Source organism: Ovis aries, chromosome 11, assembly GCF_016772045.2.
Source record: "Ovis aries strain OAR_USU_Benz2616 breed Rambouillet chromosome 11, ARS-UI_Ramb_v3.0, whole genome shotgun sequence".
Classification (NCBI taxonomy): domain Eukaryota; kingdom Metazoa; phylum Chordata; class Mammalia; order Artiodactyla; family Bovidae; genus Ovis; species Ovis aries.
This window is the reverse complement of record NC_056064.1, coordinates 18,611,237-18,630,277: the sequence shown is the minus strand read 5'-3', so window position 1 is coordinate 18,630,277 and position 19,041 is coordinate 18,611,237. Positions and strand designations below refer to the sequence as shown.

General features: G+C 44.1%; 1 protein-coding gene across 31 annotated transcripts in view; it reads left to right on the top strand.

Moving 5' to 3' along the window:
* The first annotated feature begins 10,886 nt into the window (after nt 1-10,886).
* NF1 (neurofibromin 1) overlaps nt 10,887-19,041 on the top strand; it is a 253,657-nt gene continuing 245,502 nt past the window's right edge. For all 31 annotated transcript variants that reach the window (XR_009595501.1, XR_009595495.1, XR_009595494.1 and 28 more), the window contains exon 1: nt 10,887-11,280. Coding sequence is in view for 12 of the 31 variants with exons in the window: in XM_060395256.1 (XP_060251239.1) it covers nt 11,221-11,280 (60 nt within the window). In the remaining 19 variants the exon portion in view is untranslated. The remainder of the gene's footprint in view (nt 11,281-19,041) is intronic.

Genomic DNA, 19,041 nt, shown 5'->3' with positions numbered 1-19,041 from the left:
TGTCCTCTCTCTTTTCTTAATACCCACTAGTGTCAACTGGGGTGGCATTCAGCTACAGGTAATGACACCTGTGGGGCTTCCCTGGTGGTGCAGAGGTTAAAGCGTTTGCCTGCAATGCGGGAGATCTGGGTTTGATCCCTGGGTTGGGAAGATCCCCTGGAGAAGGAAATGGCAACCCACTCCAGTAGTCTTGCCTGGAGAATCCCATGGACGGAGGAGCCTGGTGGGCTACAGTCCATGGGGTCACAAAGAGTCAGACACGACTGAGTGACTTAACTAACGACACCTGTACACACCAGTATAACTAAATGAAGTTTTCGTTTTCCTTGTTTTACCAGAACTTCAGGAGTAGGCAGTTCAGGGCCAATATCACTGCTTGAGGAATTGTCAGGGACCCCATTTTCCTTTAGTCTTTAGCAAAATGGCTACTTCACTCCAAGTAGGTATTTGAATACCTACTTTGAATCTGTGTAGAAAGAAGAAGAATGAAAAGGCTTCATGCATGCCAGCTGAGTGTATCTTCTTGTTTCAGGAAAATAATTCCAAAAATTTTTTGGAAACTCTACCTCTTAGAGTCCTATTTATATCTCATTGGGAGTACTGGGTCAGTTGGCCATCTTTAGTAGAAACAGAGTCTGGGAAGGCAAGGATTTTTGTTTATTTTTAAAGTGGACACATATTCCTAAGAACATAACTGAGGGGAAAAGGAAAGAATGATGGCCAGGCAACTGGCAGTGTGTGCTGTATTTCTCTCCACCAAAATGCTCCCCGAACCTCTGCTAACACACATGTAAACTCCCCTCTCATTGCTTCCTCTCTTTCCAGTACTACTTTCTTTTTACTTTTCGGAGTCAAACTGGATCTTTTTTATTCCAGCTTTTTGGGTGTTCTTTTGACCAACTGGGAAATACCTACTGGATGCCAGGCACCGTGCCAAGCCCTTTATTAGTATTATTTCATTTAACTCTCACGACAGCCTATGGAAACACTGTGTGTGTGCTAAGTTGTGTCCAACTTTTTGTGACCCCATGGACTGTAACCTGCCAGGCTCCTCTGTCTATAGAATTTCCCAGGCAAGAATACTGGAGTTGGATGTCATTTCCTACTCCAGGGGATCTTCCTGACCCAGGGATCAAACCCACATCTCTTGAATCTCCTGCATTGGCAGGTGGGGGGCGGGGGTTGGAGGGGTGGTTCTTTACCACTAATACCACCAAGCAGGTACTTTTATTATCATCCCATTAATAAATGTTGCTGAAGCTGAAACTCTAATACTTTGGCCACCTGATGCGAAGAACTAACTCACTAAAAAAGACCCTGATGCTGGGAAAGATTGAAGGCAGGAGGAGAAGGGGACAACAGAGGATGAGATGGTTGGATGACATTAATGATTCAATGGACATGAGTTTGAGTAATCTCTGGGAGTTGGTGATGGACTAGGAAGCCTGGCGTGCTGCAGTCCATGGAGTCGCAAAGAGTCAGACAGGGCTGAGCGACTGAACTGAACTGATAGGTGTGGAAAGTGAGGCTTAGAGTGATGAATTAACTTGCCAGTCAGGTAGTTAGTGAGTAGTGTTGTCATTTGAACTTGGATATCTCAGGTATAAACTGACTTTGAGATGGAGATTTGCAGACAGGAAGTTCATTGTGAAGTGCCTTCAGGATTTATCCATTTTGGGAACAAGAAAGTAGGATTGGCCAGAAGGGGAAGTTAAACTAGGACATAATTGCAACAAAGGATTTGGCCAATCCCACAAGGAGCTTCGCGGTTGAGAAGGCCCAACAGAGTAGTCCCACCTTGAGGCAAAGTCCTTGAGGGCCAGGCCTTTAGCTGCTTGCAGAAGTGGGGGTCCCCCTAGGTTGGAAGTGGGTTTTCATGGGAAGTGGATATGACCTTGGATAAGGCAGTTCTTTTCAACTAATGGTAATTTCTCGATAGGGTCTCAGACAGGCATCAGCCAGCTACTAATCCTCCCAGCAGGAGGGGTGGGGGTGCAGAATGAGGGCTTCAGTCTTGAAGTGGACACAGTGGTGTTCCCTATTGTCAAAGCCTTCTACTGTTCAAATCCATTTTCTTCATATAAACTCTGAGACTATTTTGTATAGCTTTTGGTTGGTCTCTTTTCCAACGGGAAGTTAACAAGAGTATAGTTAGTAGGATAAGTTATAGCCCTCACCACTGTCACTGGTCATCTCCATTTCCTTGCCTTTCTAGAGTTCCCTGACCCTAGGGTAGCGTCTGTGCTACTCTCGGTGGCTTCCGTACAATGACCCAAACACACATCCCTGAGAGGATCTGAGCCTCTAGTCACCACATCATTTTCAGATGTGGCTGCTATAGTTGTCCATTTACCATCATAATTGAACAAGGGAGTACCAAGAGATGTCCTTATAGATTGCCAGACATATTCTTTTTTTAAATATCTATTTATTTATTTCGGCTTCATTGCACCATGTGAGATTTTGTGTTGCAGTGCACAGACTCTCTAGTTGTGACTTGCAGGCTGAGTAGTTGTGGTGGGCGGGTTTAGTTGCTCCATAACATGTGGGATCTTGGTTCCCTGACCAGGAATGGAACCCAGGTCACCTGCATTTGCAAGGCAGATTCTTAACCCTGGACCACCAGGGAAATCTCTAGACATCTTCTATTCTGCCCCCTGTTACTTAATAGCATCTCTACAACTTCCTGATGATCAGGGTCACTTATCTCTACCAAGACGGTGACTTCTTTTCTTCTCTGCTAGTGTCTTAGTGCAAGCACCCCAAAGTGACTGGAAGGCAGTCATAGCTTGAAGCTTAATAGGACTATTGGTTTGTCCCCTGGTGGAAGAGTTCCCCCTTTCGAAACAAGGATCTCTAGTCCTACAGAACCCAGAGTTGTGAGGATGGGAAACAGAGACTCCCCAAATGGATCACTGGGGTTGATGTGAAGCAAGGCCTCTCCTTCTACCCCTCAGCTCTCAGATCTGTGAACCCTACCTACTGAGGGCATAGCAGTACATAGTGATCTTTGACGAGGGCACATTATTTGTCCTAGAGGATGGTGCCCCCTCCTCTCAGGGTATCATCTCTAATCTGGGCCTCAGGGGTGTCTTCAAATAGACATTCCATTACTCTTTTTAGAGCGGCAGTTTCTGGGTGATGTGGTATGTTACAGGACCAATAGGTATATGATCAGGAATCTGCTGCTGTACACACCTCTTTTATTGCAAGGAGGTTTCTTTGGTCCAGTACTATGTTACCTAGGATCTTGTGTCAGTGGGTCAAAGATTCTGTAGACCCTTAAACAGTGATGTGGGCTAAAAACAAAGAAACCAACCAACCAACCAGAGGGTAGGAAAAGCAAACCCATACCCAGGATGTGTACCTATTCCAGTCAAGATAAGCTACTATGACTTCTAGGTTGGAAGAAGTCAATTTGCCATCACCTGGCTGGTTGGTTTCCTTTGAGGGATGATGCCGTAGAGGGGACTCAGCTTTGGTCTCTGGTGCTGGCAGGTTGGGCACGTGGTGGCATCAGGAGCCCAATCAGCCTTGGAGCCGGAGCCCATGCTATCAGGCCCCTGCACAGTCTGCATATCTGCCATTGTGGCTACTCTGCAAATGTACCCTAATTTCTGTAATCCCCCAGGGGAGGCAGGTTTTTTTTTTCAATTTAGAATCTTGGCTAGGTTGGTGAGGGGGCAGTTTCAGAAGCTTCCACTTGACCTTCCCCACTATAACCACTCATCCCACAGGCCAAGGAACTAAGGTGGGGCTTCTGCCAACTACCAAGTATATCTATCCTAATTACACATTCAGGAAGGACCAAAGGACTTGTTATTATATGCACTTACTGGAAATCCAGCCTTCTTTAGTCGTTAGGTTCTGTGTCTGAACACTGGCTGAGGTCCAGAAACCAGGCAGAAGATTGTGACTTTTTATGGGGGCAGCTTCCCTCAGACTTCTCCTCACTCATCCTTGAGTTTTAAAAGGTGTGCACAGGATTGGTGCAGCCGCTAGGAGAAACATTATGGAGGTTCCTTAAAAAACTAAAAATAGAGCTACCATATGATCCAGCAATCCCACTCCTAGGCATATATCCAGAAAAGATGAAAACTTCAAAAGATACATGCACCCCAATGTTCACAGCAGCACTATTCACAATAGCCAAGACATGGAAGCAACCTAAATATCCATTGAGATGAATGGATAAAGATGTGATATATATACACACACAGACATGGAATACTGCTGCTAAGTTGCTTCAGTTGTGGCCGACTCTGTGTGACACCACGGACTGCAGCCTACCAGGCTCCTCCGTCCATGGGATTTGCCAGGCAAGCGTACTGGAGTGGGGTGCCATTGCCTTCTCCAACTAACTATAACGGAATACTACTAAGCCATAAAAAAGAATGGAATATTGCCATTTGCAGCAGCATGGATGGACCTGGAGAACATCATACTAAGTGAAGTAAGTCAAGAAAGACAAATATTATATATCAAAAAAAAAATAATGCAAATGAATCTACTTACAAAACAGAAACAAATTCACAGACATAGAAAACATGTTTATGATTACCAAAGTGGAAGGGGGGTATATCAGGAGCATGAGATTAACAGATACACACCATTTTATATAAAATAGATAAGCAACAAGCATTTATTGAATAATACAGTGAACAACATTCAATATCTTAATATAGCCTATAATGGAAAATAATCTGAAAAAAATATAACTAAATCACTTTGCTGTACATCTGAAATTAACACAATGTTGTAAATCAACTATGCACGCATGCTCAGTTGCTTCAATCGTCTCTGACTCTGTAACCCTAAGGACCACAGCTCACCAGGCTCCTCTGTCCATGGGATTCTCCAGGCAAGAATTCTAGAGTAGGTTGCCATACCCTCCTCCAGGGGATCTTCCCCATTCAGGGATTGAACCCACATCTCTTACATTTCCTGCATTGGCAGGTGGATTCTTTACCACGAGTACTTTAATTTAAAAAAAAAAAAGGTATACACAATGAACCCTGGTGCCCCCATTTCCTCTAGGTACACAGTGTTCTATTAACTCTCTCCATAGGTGTCTGTAGGTCATGCCCCTCTGGTTGCCACTCTAATCTCACCTCTCTTAACAATGGCACTTAATTTCTGCTGGTTAAACACGGCCACTTGGTCTTTATTTCTTCAAGGTCTTATTAGGCCTATTGCTATGAGGGAGCCTAGCTCTGTAACAGTATCTTTTGTCATCAACACAGACCTGTAGAGAAGAATACACCAGTAAGGCTGAGTCCTTTCCCCTAGAGGATTCCTGGTTCTTTGTGCTTAGTGGCAGAATGTAGTCAGTTGGTATGATGTACATAGTATATCGGGAATCCCTGGTGGCTCAGTGGTAAAGAATCCGCCTGCTATGCAGGAGCTGTGGGTTTGATCCCTAGGTTGGGAAGATCCCCTGGAGGAGGAAATGGCAACCCACTCCAATATTCTTGCCTGGGAAATCCCATGGACAGAGAAGCCTATAGTCCATGGGGTTGCAAGAATTGGACACAACTTAGCAGCTAAACCACCACCACCACATAGTCTATCCCCTCTAGCATGGCCTGCGTCTTTTGCTCCATTCTTCTACTGTCTGCCATGACAGCTCTAGCCTTTCCGTCAGTATTTCACCTAATGCGGACCATTGATTTCTCCAAGCTTCCTGGGGCTATCCTAGCAATCTTTAGCACTAGCTCCCGAGGTTTTTGCCAGGATGAAAATACGGTAGAACAGGAATATGCTCATATCAGTAAACTCTGCTTTGTCTGGCCTTATGCCCTTCTCTTCCTCCTCCCTCCCCCATTCAGCACCCTGAGGACCTGATCCTATATATATACTCCCAGCTTCTGCAAGTATATATATGCTAGCTAGGTCCTTTAGCTCTTTCAGAATGAATAGTACCTCTCCTCCTTTGGCAGTTCCAGCATTTTCTCACTCAGATTATCTTGTGACTTGACTTTAGTTATTGGTCTGGTAGACAAGAGGAAAGTACAGATAGATCCTGAGGAGGATATGTGTTGCTCTGCAAGGTAGGTACTTCATTATCTTTTCCTTAAAATATATATATTTATTTGACTGCACTGGGTCATAGTTGCGGCATGTGGGATCTAATTCCCTCACCAGGGATCGAACCCGGGCCCCCTGCATTGGAAGCTCAGAGTCTTAGCCACGGGACCACCAGGAAAGTTTCCTAGATGCTTCATTTTCAAGCAAGGTGGGGTGGGGCATTTTGACAAACCCACAGTGTTTAGGGTGATGTGGGGTTGTAAAGTTTTTAAGTGCATTGACCCAGATATCCTGTCTGAAATGTCAGGATCCCTCTTCTTCCCCACTGCAGCCCTGTCGTTGGCATTGCAGACTTGGCAGAGCTGAGAATTCAATTTTTTGGTAGTTCTACTCTGATAATTCGGTCCTGGGCCTGATTCTGAGCTTTTTCTGCCTCCTCCCTCTCCCCTACCTCATTTATATGCTGCTAAGGAAGTACTCTAGCTTTCATCCTTAGCCTTTAATTGGTGATTAATCACCTTCAATTTTGGATTGTCTTTTCCTGAGGCAAAGATTTACTCTATCAATAGCTACCCAATCCCACAGTTCTTAAACTGCTCTTTTCCCCAGATTTTAAAGATGCCTGAGAGATTGCATCTACCAGTGCATTCCCACAGTAACATTATCAATACACTCCATACCCCCATCCTATCACGGCTGCTGAAGGCTTTAACAGTTGTACCAGGGTCTACTGGGCTTCACCTGAGGCCCTACTGCCAGCTCAGTTCAGTCGCTCAGTCGTGTCTGACTCTTTGCGACCCCATGAACCGCAGCACACCAGGCCTCCCTGTCCATCACCAACTCCCGGAGTTCACTCAGACTCACGTCCATCGAGTCTGTGATGCCATCCAGCCATCTCATCCTCTGTCGTCCCCTTCTCCTCCTGCCCCCAATCCCTCCCAGCATCAGAGTCTTTTCCAATGAGTCAACTCTTCACATGAGGTGTTCAAAGTACTGGAGCTTCAGCTTCAGCATCATTCTTTCCAAAGAAATCCCAGGGCTGATCTCCTTCAGAATGGACTGGTTGGATCTCCTTGCAGTCCAAGGGACTCTCAAGACTCTTCTCCAACACCACAGCTCAAACACATCAATTCTTCGGCGCTCAGCCTTCTTCACAGACTAACTCTCACATCCACACATGACCACAGGAAAAACCATAGCCTTGACTAGACAGACCTTAGTCGGCAAAGTAACGTCTCTGCTTTTGAATATGCTATCTAGGTTGGTCATAACTTTTCTTCCAAGGAGTAAGCGTCTTAATTTCATGGCTGCAGTCACCATCTGCAGTGATTTTGGAGCCCCCCCAAAATAAAGTCTGACACTGTTTCCACTGTTTCCCATCTATTTCCCATGAAGTGATGGGACCAGATGCCATGATGTTCGTTTTCTGAAGGTTGAGCTTTAAGCCAACTTTTTCACTCTCCTCTTTCACTTTTACCAGTGGGCAATTCAGCCCCACTGGATCAGACCACACTCAAGGGACTCTTTGGTTTAGTTCAGATTCTCTGGAAAACCCACTCTGAGATGGAGACTTGTAAGCAGGACTCTTACTACGTAAAAACCTTAGGATGAACACCGTACAGAAGTGGAAAGGGTAGGATTCAGCAGAAAGAGAAGCTGGACTAAGTGCAGTCACAGACGAGGCGTCAGTTGACGCCTTGGTTGCTGATCCTTTAAGGGAACTCTGGGTGGTCCCAACATGAGGTTGCGTCTCCTGGTCATTTGTGCAGGCTCTCTGATCCAGGTAGCTCTCTTGTGAGGGCAGTTTCTGGAAAGGGATTCCGTTGAGAGCTGTTGGCCACCAGCAGCTGGGGAAATGGGTGCCTGGGTCCTAAGAAGTTGCTTGCTCCTTGGCCTGCTGGAGGTGGGGGAGAGGGAAGAAATTGGGGAAAGGCTCCTCTTGAAGAGTTGGAAGAAAAAAATCAGATTGTTGCCTGAGTGAAAAACAGGATGATTGAAAGAGATGCACGTAAAACCATACCAAACACTAGTTCTCCTAAAGCCTCTTGTGTAGAACAGTACGGAACAGGGGATGTTAGGACACACATCTAATTCTATTCAACTCTGAAGCCCGTATCTTCCTACTAGACCAGAGCTAGTCAAACTGGTACCCTGTGGGCTTAATTCAGAAAGCAGAGGTATTTTGACTGTACAGTGTTTTAAAAAAAGTGAATTGGTTGGCGCTATGTAAAAATTGGAAGAATTAATATGTAAATTCAGAACTCTGGTTTCTCTTGAGTAACCAGAAGATCTAGCAACACTGTGTCAACATTGTTGCAGGGCAGGGATTGACTGGCGTTGAGTGACTGCTGCTCCTTTATAGAAGGGGAGGTGCATCTATAGTTCACCACAGTACCTATGTATGATCTTCTTTGGCATTGTTGTTTAGAGTTCCTCCTATACTATGCATGGTACATATAGTAGACATTTGGACACTTAACATTGGTTCAGTGGCACTGAATGAATTTGATTGGAGAGGAAGTTTATTAGTCTAGACCTCCAACTGTAATGTGTAGTTTGGTGCTCATGGGAGGCACCAGGATAACAAGTGTTGATTCGGATAAATTAATGACAGACTCTGGAGAAGGGCATTGCAACCCACTTCAGTTTTCTTGCCTGGAGAATCCCCATGGACAGAGGAGCCTGGTGGGATACAATCCATGGGGTTGCAAAGACACAACTGAGTGACTAAGCCCAATGACATGCTGGCTGGAGCCCGTAAAGCAAAATGAGCAGAGGGCAAAGGTCTGAAGTTTGGATGTCTTACTATAGAATTAGAGAGGAATGGGGAGTTAGGGGAACCAAAGAAGAGGAAAGGGAAATAGAGAGGGATCTTAGCAATGGAATGGCACTGAGAGCGAGGTAGTCAAGAGTCTGGGCACTTATATCCAGTCTAGCGAAGATGAGAGTAACACACAAGCAAAAAGCCATGCCAACAGGAAAGTAATTAGGGACTTCCAGAGGAAGTATGAGAAAAGGAGGCTTCCCTGGTGGCTCAGTGGTAAAGAATCCACCTGCCAGTGCAGCAGACATGGGTTCTCTCCCCAGGCTGGGAAGATCCCCTGAAGAAGCAAATGGCAACCCACTCCAGAATTCTTGCCTGGAAAATTTCATGGTCAGAAAAGCCTGGTGGGCTACAGCCCATGGGGTCACAAGAGTCAGACATGACTTAGCAACTAAACACAACAACAAATGAGAAAAGGAAAACTAGATTGTGGGTCTGGAAGTTTGGCACTGATGTGGAGGCACTGAGATAGTTCTTGGGAGTATAAGCAAGAGCTTTCGCCAGGGTCCTAACTGGGGAAGCTATAGATGGGCATTGTTAATATTGATCATTTTTGTCCACACTGTCAGCATCATTTCTGACATCATCTAAAATAAGTTAGTCAGTATTCATGCTGTATTCTTAAAGAATGGACAAAAGAACCGTCCAGACCCTGTCCTCTTGTTCTGTTGGAATGAAACATTAATTAACTTAATATGTATTTTGGACAGTCACCAGCCGGCAGAGATTGGAAACTTCTCTCACAGATGTATCTCTCTGTATACTGCTATTGGCTTTGTGGGTTTTCTATGGTAAAAGTAAAATTCTGGTTTCACTCTACCTTGTCATCCAGTTAGTATCCTGTTCTCTGGCCTCACTGGCTCTTAATCAGGATGTGCTCCAGAATGTGTAAACTCACTTTAACATTAGCCTAAGTAAAGTGTATTTAGGAAGATGAATTTAAAAATAGCTCACTCCGAAGTTCATGTCAGATGTGGATAGATCATCCATCGTTTCGGATGCAGTCGTCTACCTGGAAAACTATCATGACCCAATTCCACACGAAGTCATTTCAAGTCTGGTACTGGGGGCACAGGGAAGGCCTTTGTTTCAGAAGAGCCACAGTCTGTCTCTATTGTCTTTAGGGTCAAAGCATCTGGGTTTGCATTCTGCCTGCCACCCACCAACCAACTCTATGACTTAAGCCGTATCACCAACCTCTTGCGACCCAGCCTCATTACATGAGTTATGAGAGCTACTGGAAAGGCTCGTTGAAAGAGTTAAATGAGATGATGAATGTGTTCAATTAATAATGTATGCCAAGCCCTTAAAGGTTTTTTTGAGGATAGTGGAAAGCTAAATCTTTCTATTATCAAATGCGCAAAAGTTTTAACTTGGGTGCCCATCAGTTCAGCAGAGGAAGTGTGGACTAGGATTCCGGAGTCTTGAGTACTTGGACTGCCACTGGGTCTACCACTGGGATTTAAGAGGACGTTTAAAAAAAAAAACAAAACACACAAACCACCTAATCTCCTTTGGCCTTACTTTTCCCTGTTACTCAGCAGGCTATAATAGCTACGGAGGACCTTGAAATCTGAAGTTATGTGCCTTATTTTTTGCGAGGACTTAAGGCAAAGCACAGCTCCCCAGAAAATCAGCGGCAAAGATCTGCGTGCAGGGAGAAATGCTAGCCCCAGGGCGCCCTAACTTCCAATCCGGGAGCAATCCAAACCCGGAGGCCGGCGGGGGACCGGGAGCTGAAGGCGGTGGTGAGATGGGAGCGGATGCTCCCGGGTGGGCTCGGACTCTGGCCGGCTGCAACTAGAGCCCGATCCGAGGTGAGCCCGGAGGCGATGAGGGACGCGCGCCTCCGGGCCCGGAGGAGTTAGGTGACGTCACCTCCAGGAGGACTCGCTTTTTCATTAATGAAACCGGCCGGCGCGGGCGCATGCGCCGCAGGCCCCCTTCCCTCTCGCTTCCCCCTCCCCTTTCCCAGCCGCGCTCTCAATCTCGAGCTCGCTCGCTCTCCCTCTCCCCGGGCCGTGGAAAGGATCCCACTTCCGGTGGGGTGTCATGGCGGCGTCTCGGACTGTGATGGCTGTGGGGAGACGGCGCTAGTGGGGAGAGCGACCAGGAGGCCCCCTCCCCTCCCCGGGCCCCCCTCCCCCGCCCCCCTCCCCCCAGCCTCCTCGCCAACGCCCCCTTCCCCTCTCCCCCTCCCGACCGGGCACAGGCCACCCATCCCCACCCCCGTGGGAACGTTCGGAGCCTGCACTCCTCAGACCCTCTCCTCGCCTCTTCCTTCACCTCAGCCCCCGCTCCCTGCCCTCTTCCCGGCCCTGGGCGCCGGCCGCCCGGTCCCTCCGCCGCCCCCCGGCTGCGGGGAGGACATGGCCGCGCACAGGCCGGTGGAATGGGTCCAGGCCGTGGTCAGCCGCTTCGACGAGCAGGTAACGGGCCCGGGGCGGGCGGGAGGTGGGAGCGGAGTGGGGGTGGGGGCCGAGTGGGTGAGGGGAGGAGGGAGCGGCCGCCTCCCCCGCAGCTGCCTCGGGCTCCGGAGGCAAGGCTTGGGGGGATAAGAGGGGGTGGCCTAGGGGGGAGGTGCGGGCAAGGAGGGCACGGCTGGTGTCTCGGGCTCCCCTCTCCCTCCTCGGTCGGGGGGTGGGGCCTTTTTCCTGCCCACCCCTCCGACCCTCCATCCCCTTTATCCCAGCCCTTCCGCTTGCTAATAGGGATGAGTGACCTGGGGGCGCTTTCAGGGGCTCTCCATCTGGATTTAATCATCCCCCCCTACTTTTTTATTTATGAACGGAGGTGGGTAACATTTCGGGGTTTCCTCTTCCCTCAGTGGACCTCCTAAACGGGAGTGAGTAACTGAACGAACCCTAAGGCCCTTGTGTACCCCCAATAGGAGAAAGATAACATCCCGCCCCTCCCCCAGTTTCTTCTGCTTCCTCTCTTGGAGGGGGAAGAGTAGAAGAAAGCAGGGAAACACAGGTTCTTACTTTCTGCTCATCGTCTCAGCCCGCCCGGAGAGCTCCAAGTGCACACACTGCACATCTTTTTGATGCCCCACACGGGCGGCCGCCCCCCGCCCCCATATCCTGATAAGACCAGACTGGCTTTTACATTGCCCTTTGCAGTGGAAACCATGGTTCTGGTTCCCTCCTGCTTCTGAAATATTTTTCCTCCCCCCCACCCCTTCCTTGGTAGTTGCAGTTTCCCCTTTTATGTTTTGCCCAGCAGTCTGAGAATGTGAATATTGCTTTCTGGAGTGGGAATCTTGAGGATTAAGCGGAGCAGAGTGAAAGGAAAGTGGGAAACGGCATCAGAACCACTGACAACAGAGAGCAAAGCCAGCTGGGAAGTGGTCCCGAAGCCGTTAATTCTGCTAGTGTGTTGTCGTTTTTTCATTTTTAACTCTCACCTCTTAGTTGACAAGAGAACTTGCATTGAGAATATCTGAGATGGAGAAAAAAAAGTTACCTAGCTTGAGGAGGCCCCTTTTTATTGCCTGAGCCCCAGGCTCCTGGGGCTGATCAGAATGAATGCACCCGAAGCCTTTTGTCAGTAGGATTTAGTTTAACTTTGTGTTGCTGTTTTAAGTAGTTGGGGATCGGTCAGAAGAATGCTTTTGTAGCTGCAGTTCTAGGATGAACTTCCTGTGATGAGGAACTGCTTGAGATTGAGTCAGTCTATTTTGTTTACTGGATATAATCATGAAACTGATTTGGGGAGTTGAATGGATCCATAAACAGTTTCTGACCTATCTGAACGATACTTGGGAATAGGCAGAGGATTTGAGAAGAAATTTGAGAGAAGCTACTTAGATAAAAGAGAATTACAAAGCTGTCAAAGGCTTGAAGTTCTTTCACCCATCCTTATGCTTCCAGACCAAAAAGTGTCTAAACCACTGTACTGCTAATCTATTTGAGGAAGTGAGATGTGACCACATATATTGGATTGTATTATTGATAGAGCCTTACGTTTAAAACTTGATAGAAAAGACTTTCTCTGTGTAATTTTTAAAAAGGATTTAAAAGGCACACAGTTCCCAAAGGTAGACTGTGTGGATGCTTTAATCTGGATGCAGGAATTTGATGGATTCACACCGCAACTATTTCCAGTTTTTTAAAAAAATTTTAATTGAAAGATAATTGCTTTATAGAATTTCATGGTTTTCTGTCATACATACATCAGCAAGAATCAGCCATAGGTACACCCGTGTCCCCTCCCTCCCAATTTTTTTAAATTAAAAGGTTTTTTTTTTCCAGTTTTTAAACTTTATTTCTTTGCTTCTTACCTGTTGATCTCTAGGCTTATCTGTCACATATTGAAAACATAGTTTTCTAAATTTTAAAAGAAGAATGATTTTGATTATATGCCCAGTAATGCAAGTAAATGTTTCCTTCTTTTTGTCCCCAGTGTTGAAAGACCTTATACTTTGTTGTTTGCTTTGTTAAGAATATTGTGGAATCAAACTCACACCATCTGTTAACAATTAAGGACATAAGAATTTTAAACAAGCATTAAAAAAACTATACTTTTATATTGTTATTAAAGAGAAAGATCCATAGGACAAATTATTCCTCACATTTTTCCCTTACAGGGTTAAAGCCCACTGACTTTGAAATGTGAAAGTATAAGGGTTTCTGTGTTTAACGTAAGGCACTTGTAGACATTAACTTATTATGGAATTAATACACGTTTAATTTAAATTAGAGTTTACTTTGAGTTTGGAAAGTGGGAAAAACTGAGGCTCAGAGTGGTTAAGTGACTTTTCAAGGTCACATAGCAGACCTAATAATAAGAGCCTCAGTATGAAAAGTATTGAATGCTGGACAATCAGGAATAATTTTTTCTGGTAAGTATCTCATAGGATTTGTTTGAATAATCCAAAAGTATAGTTAGGAGGGAAGAGTTTATATTTATATTGAGGGGGAAAACAACCTACATGTAGTGAGAGATATTTGAGAGTCTTCAGTATTTCAATTATGCCTAAAAGTTTAAAATTTTGAATACATTGTCTGTACTTTGTTTCACTGGGTCCAGGGGGAGTCAAGCTGCTGCTTTTTATTACAGCTAAGACTTTATAATAAACTAGGAACCAGAGAGCATGTGCATGTCTAAAGATGGCAACTCTATGATTGAATTGATGTTTTAGTTGGACTTCTAATATTTGTGGTGATAAAAGCAGAAAAGCCTTACTAGCCACTGCTGATTACCTATTGTACTGTGATGGGTATTGCTCAGCAACTTGGTGCAGTAGACACAGATTAAACAGTGGTAGTGTTCATCTTGACATTGTGAGCTCAAGTCCTTGTTTCCAAGTGGGTAAAAGAGCATTCCTGTAACCTGCTGGCATTGCACCTAAGCCTAGTATTTATGGCAACTGAGCAATTCTTAACAATTTAAAAATAAGTACTTCTTCGATTAGGGATGGAACTTGTGAAGGTGGATAGCCAGAAAGCTGAGTGTGTAAAGTTATATCTTCTGCTGCCCCTTAACCTGCCTGTAGGGTGCTAAATAGTAAGTTTCTAAATTGAAATTAGCGACTTTAGATGTGGGTGTGTAGCTTTAATTTGTGGCTCATTAGCCAGGTTACTTAAATTAGAGAGACCCTTCTTACCTGCCTCATCTAGCTTCATATGCCCAATCAATTTCTGTAGGACTTCGTTCCTGAAAGGGAGTATAGAAGAACTGGTTATATGCAGGTTTTTGTTTTAAGAAGTTGAGAAAGATACCATCAAATGATTTGTTGTAAATATACATTTTCCACATCTGATCAAGTAAAAGCGATATATAAAAAGCCAAAAAATAACATTTTAAGAACATATTAGAGAGTAAACTCGGATTTTTTAATTTTTAATACTAGCTTATTGGTGGTTGTAAATTAAATGCTAATTGGAATGTTCTTTGAATATGTGGTATAAAACTTATGTTATAAAATGATTGGCAAGCATCTTTGAAGTAATAAACTGCATATTAATTGGCCAGATAGATTTGTAAAACTTTGAAGTTGCTTTGGATTTTAAAAGAAAACAAAAACTCCTTAGCCTTGTTCTTAAAGCCTGGTCTGCCATTGTTGTAAGGCCTTATAAGTAGTTGAAAATGAATATTCTTTTGGCAAGGGGTACGGTGAGTGAGAAAAAATTGCTTATTTATTCTGGAACTCATCTTTTAAAAATGATTTCCAACTGGTCCTCAATTAGTTCTCTGTGCTCCCTCCCTCTTCCCACCTTTATCTAGCATCTAATTGAGTTTTTCTTTATGTGAGCTCCTTCCTTTTCGCCTTCAGACTAACTAAGATTTCTTTTCTCTTAAACATTTGGTTGGTCTTGTAGCTTTCTCTGTATAGATCAGTCTTTTTCTTCCTTCTGTTGCCAGATTCCTGCCGCCTCTCGTTTATCCACCTATGTTCTCTCTAACTCTCTGAGAAAACTAGCTCTTGCCTCTTGCTTTCCTTCTGGATTGTTGCTTTCTTGAAAGTGATGCCTTCTGGCAAAACAGTGGTTTTTTGATGAACTGTAATGCCACTGTGGTGGTCCATTACCCCTGGAAACCAGTCTCCTCAAATTCCCAAGACACAATGCTGTCTTGTATGTATGCTTGCAGGTCCTTCACTCCTTGGACAGATGTGCATTTTTTGTCATATGGCGCTGCCCACCGTTGAACTGCGGTTCCTAAATGGGGGTGTGAGTTTTGTCCTGCTCTTTACAGCCTCAGTCCTCGTGCTAGCCATTAGATCTCTGTGGATCCTGTATTTCCTTTTTTGTTGGAATTGACTGGAAAAATCTGTAAGGTTTCTTTCTAGTGTAAATATGTGATGGCCTTGGTACTTGTAGCAGCATCTCCCTGTGCCACAGTGGTCTGTGGGGAGCTGACCCCGCTTAACCTCCCTGACGTGTTCTCACTGTGGCTCAGGGTGCACCTGTGTTGCAGGCAAGCTGGCTCAGTCTCTGCTGTGTATGTCAGGCTTACTGCTGCTTGTCTGCCTCTGTTTCTACCAGCCCCTGCCTAAATGCTTTAGTTCCTCTTTTATCTTTTTCTGATTCCTGTCCACACTTAAATGGGCAGCTCAGGCTTCATTTTCCCCATGAAGTCTTTGTAGACTAAACTCACTGCATCCTCTTCTTCATGTGCTTGTCACCTCAGGTTCTACAGAAACAACACCCTTTAAGGTGTCTCCCCTTGGAAGGGTTGATTGAACATAGCTTAGCATTATTTTCTTTTCTCTTATCTTTTTTATCAAATGGAGTGTAAACTTTCTGAAAAGCAAGAACTCTCTGTGAGAGTTCTACTAATAGTCACTCCAGGGCCCAGCAGAGTTATAAGCACACATTGAGTCATTGATGGAATGTTTTTCATATGATTCTTGGTTCAAAGGTAGACTGGCTAACAGGGATGGTAATTTTGTCTTTATTTTAAATGTAAATAACTGAATTTTATTAATAATTTAGTGTTTATGGTGGCCTCCATCTTATAAGTGATATTTTAACTGGGAATAGGTTTTTAACAAAAGAAAGCTTTAAGGAGGAACTTACACCTATTTATATTTCCTCCAACAGAGCTAGCCTTTTTGAATCAAGTTTCAGATCCGATTGACTACCTTTGTGATCTTGAAATTGTCACTTACTTTTAGTGGCAAGTCTACATAAGGAAATTTTTTTTTGCGATGATCTGATAGGATAAATTAAAGGACACTTGCTCCTTGGAAGAAAAGCTATGACCAACCTAGACAGCATATTAGAAAGCAGAGACGTTACTTTGCTGACAAAGGTCCGTCTAGTCAAAGCTATGGTTTTTCCAGTAGTCATGTATGAATGTGAGAGTTGGACCATAAAGAAAGCTGAGCGCTGAATAACTGATGCTTTTGAACTGTGGTGTTGGAGAAGACTCTTGGAGAAGACTGTTTTGCAGGGAGATCAAAACAGTCAATCCTAAAGGAAATCAGTCCTGAATACTCATCGGAAGGACTAATGCTGAAGTTGAAACAGCAATACTTTGGCCACTTGATGCGAAGAACCGACTCATTGGAAAAGACCCTGATGCTGGGAAAGTTTGAAGGCGGGAGGAAAAGGGGACGACAGAGGATGAGGTGGTTGGATGGCATCACCGACTTCGATGGACGTGAGTTTGAGCAAACTCTGGGAGTTGGTGATGGATAAGGAGGCCTGCCGTGCTACAGTCCGTGGGGTTGCAAAGAGTTGGACACGACTGAGCAACTGAATTGAACTGAACTGATAGGATAATGAATGTGAAATGCTTTGAAAAGACGAAGATTATCCAAATGTAAAATTTATACATTTTCTATATAGCTGACTGATGATTGTATATTTACCAAATAAAGGAGGTTGGCTAGTCTCTGGATGTTCCCCCTTATGTACCTTGCCCAATATATACCTCAGTTTAGCGTTCATTGACAAATGCTTAGGGTACTGAGAGGGTCCTTAGGTAACCTACCATGAATGACTGTAATCTGTTTTTGTGCTTTATCATCTATTTGTGGCATGCATAATAGACGACTGCTCAGGTTTGGAAAGTGTAATAGAAAAATGTCATAAAGTGTTGTGTGGCTTGTTATGTTAGATTTAATGTCGTTTTATTAGACTTTAAATATTGCTACACTTTTTATTTGACACTTTTGGCCAATAGGAAGTTAGAGTCTTAAATCTGCTGCTTTGTTGCTGTTGTTGTTTAATGTGTTTAGCATGGAGAATTTTGTCCTTAAAGCAAAGGTTAGAGATACAACGGTGAGCATGCTTCATTTTTGCATCTTTATTCTTTACTCAGGCTGCTGTAGGGCGTTTTTGTTTTATTTTCAAATTTGGTGTTATGAGGTCCTGTGTAGACTCTCTGTTGTTGCATTATAGCAACATACTTTGCAGGGTGAGCCTTGTATTAATTAAAAACGTGCTTTGCACATGTGTTCCCTAGGTCTCAGTCTGCTCTTCATTGGGGGTTTTGTGTGTATCTGTGTGTATATAAGACAGTGGACAGGGAGGGATAGGAAGGCTCATTTTTTAAAGGAAGTTTAAAGAGAAGAATGTTCTATAGAAGAAGTAGAAGGGGAGGTTTGTGGTCAGCTTAAACTGTTAAAAGGTTTAGAATCAATACTGAAGTAGAATATAGGCATCTTAAGCTCTTTCTTTGCTGAGGATTGACTTGAATTTATAAAAAGCATTGGCTTATTCTGTCTGACATCTTTAAGACTACCCCATTTTCTTGGGGGTGGAGAGGGAAAGATGAGACAAACTTTGTTTTGACCTTGAAGAATAGAAAAGTTAAAGCGTTTTTATCTTGTGATGACTATGAATGAAGTTTAAGATTTCAGCAGTAAGATTTCTGTTGCATGCTTTGTGGTAGAGCCTTCAGTAAACAGAGCACACTCAGAGGTTGTGCTGAAGAGAATTTTAACACTGTACAATATAAATAACTGGAATTGATAGTGCCTCCAGTAAACTCTCTTTAGCTACCTGCAGTCGATGGCAGATTTGACCACTTCAGATGTTATATGGCTGAGATATAGTTATATTCTTTGGTTTTCTGAGAGTGGCTTTTGAACCATTGACTATATCATCAAAAGGGCTTCTGCTGAGACAAGAAAGCCCCAAGGTAATATGGAATGCCATCCTGTTATAATGAAGAATTGGAATTATCCTCTAGACTTTACATATTTTTGCTATAAATGGTACTAATTACTTTGCAGTAGCAATAACTTGAGGTGCAGACTTCCAGATTGCGTATTTTCTTTAAACCACAGCCTGGCACTCTTTTGGTTTGGCTTAGGGTTGCCACTATAGTCGACAAGCTGTTGCCTGCCCCTATTCATATTATATAGTTTGGAGTCTCTTAGCCTGTTGAATTTCAGAGAACTTAAAACTTTTTCTTGTGATATCCTTACTCCTTCCACTTCACATCCCCCAAGCAGGGTGTTGTGTCTAGTGCAAGAGGCATGAATATTTACTAAATAGCAGGACATTTAGAAATTTACTTTAAAGGACTTTTATTTATTTTCAATCATAGTTTTATATCCAGATGATGGCCTTGTGGGTAATTATGGGTCATAACGATCTCAAGCGACCCTTTTCCATCTAATTGTTGACAGCTTACCTTGGATAGACCTCGTAGTAATTTGGGCATGAGAAAACCCCTCTTATTGTCTCAAATTTGTGATGACAGTCAATAGCTCTTTCTCTTACTACACAGTA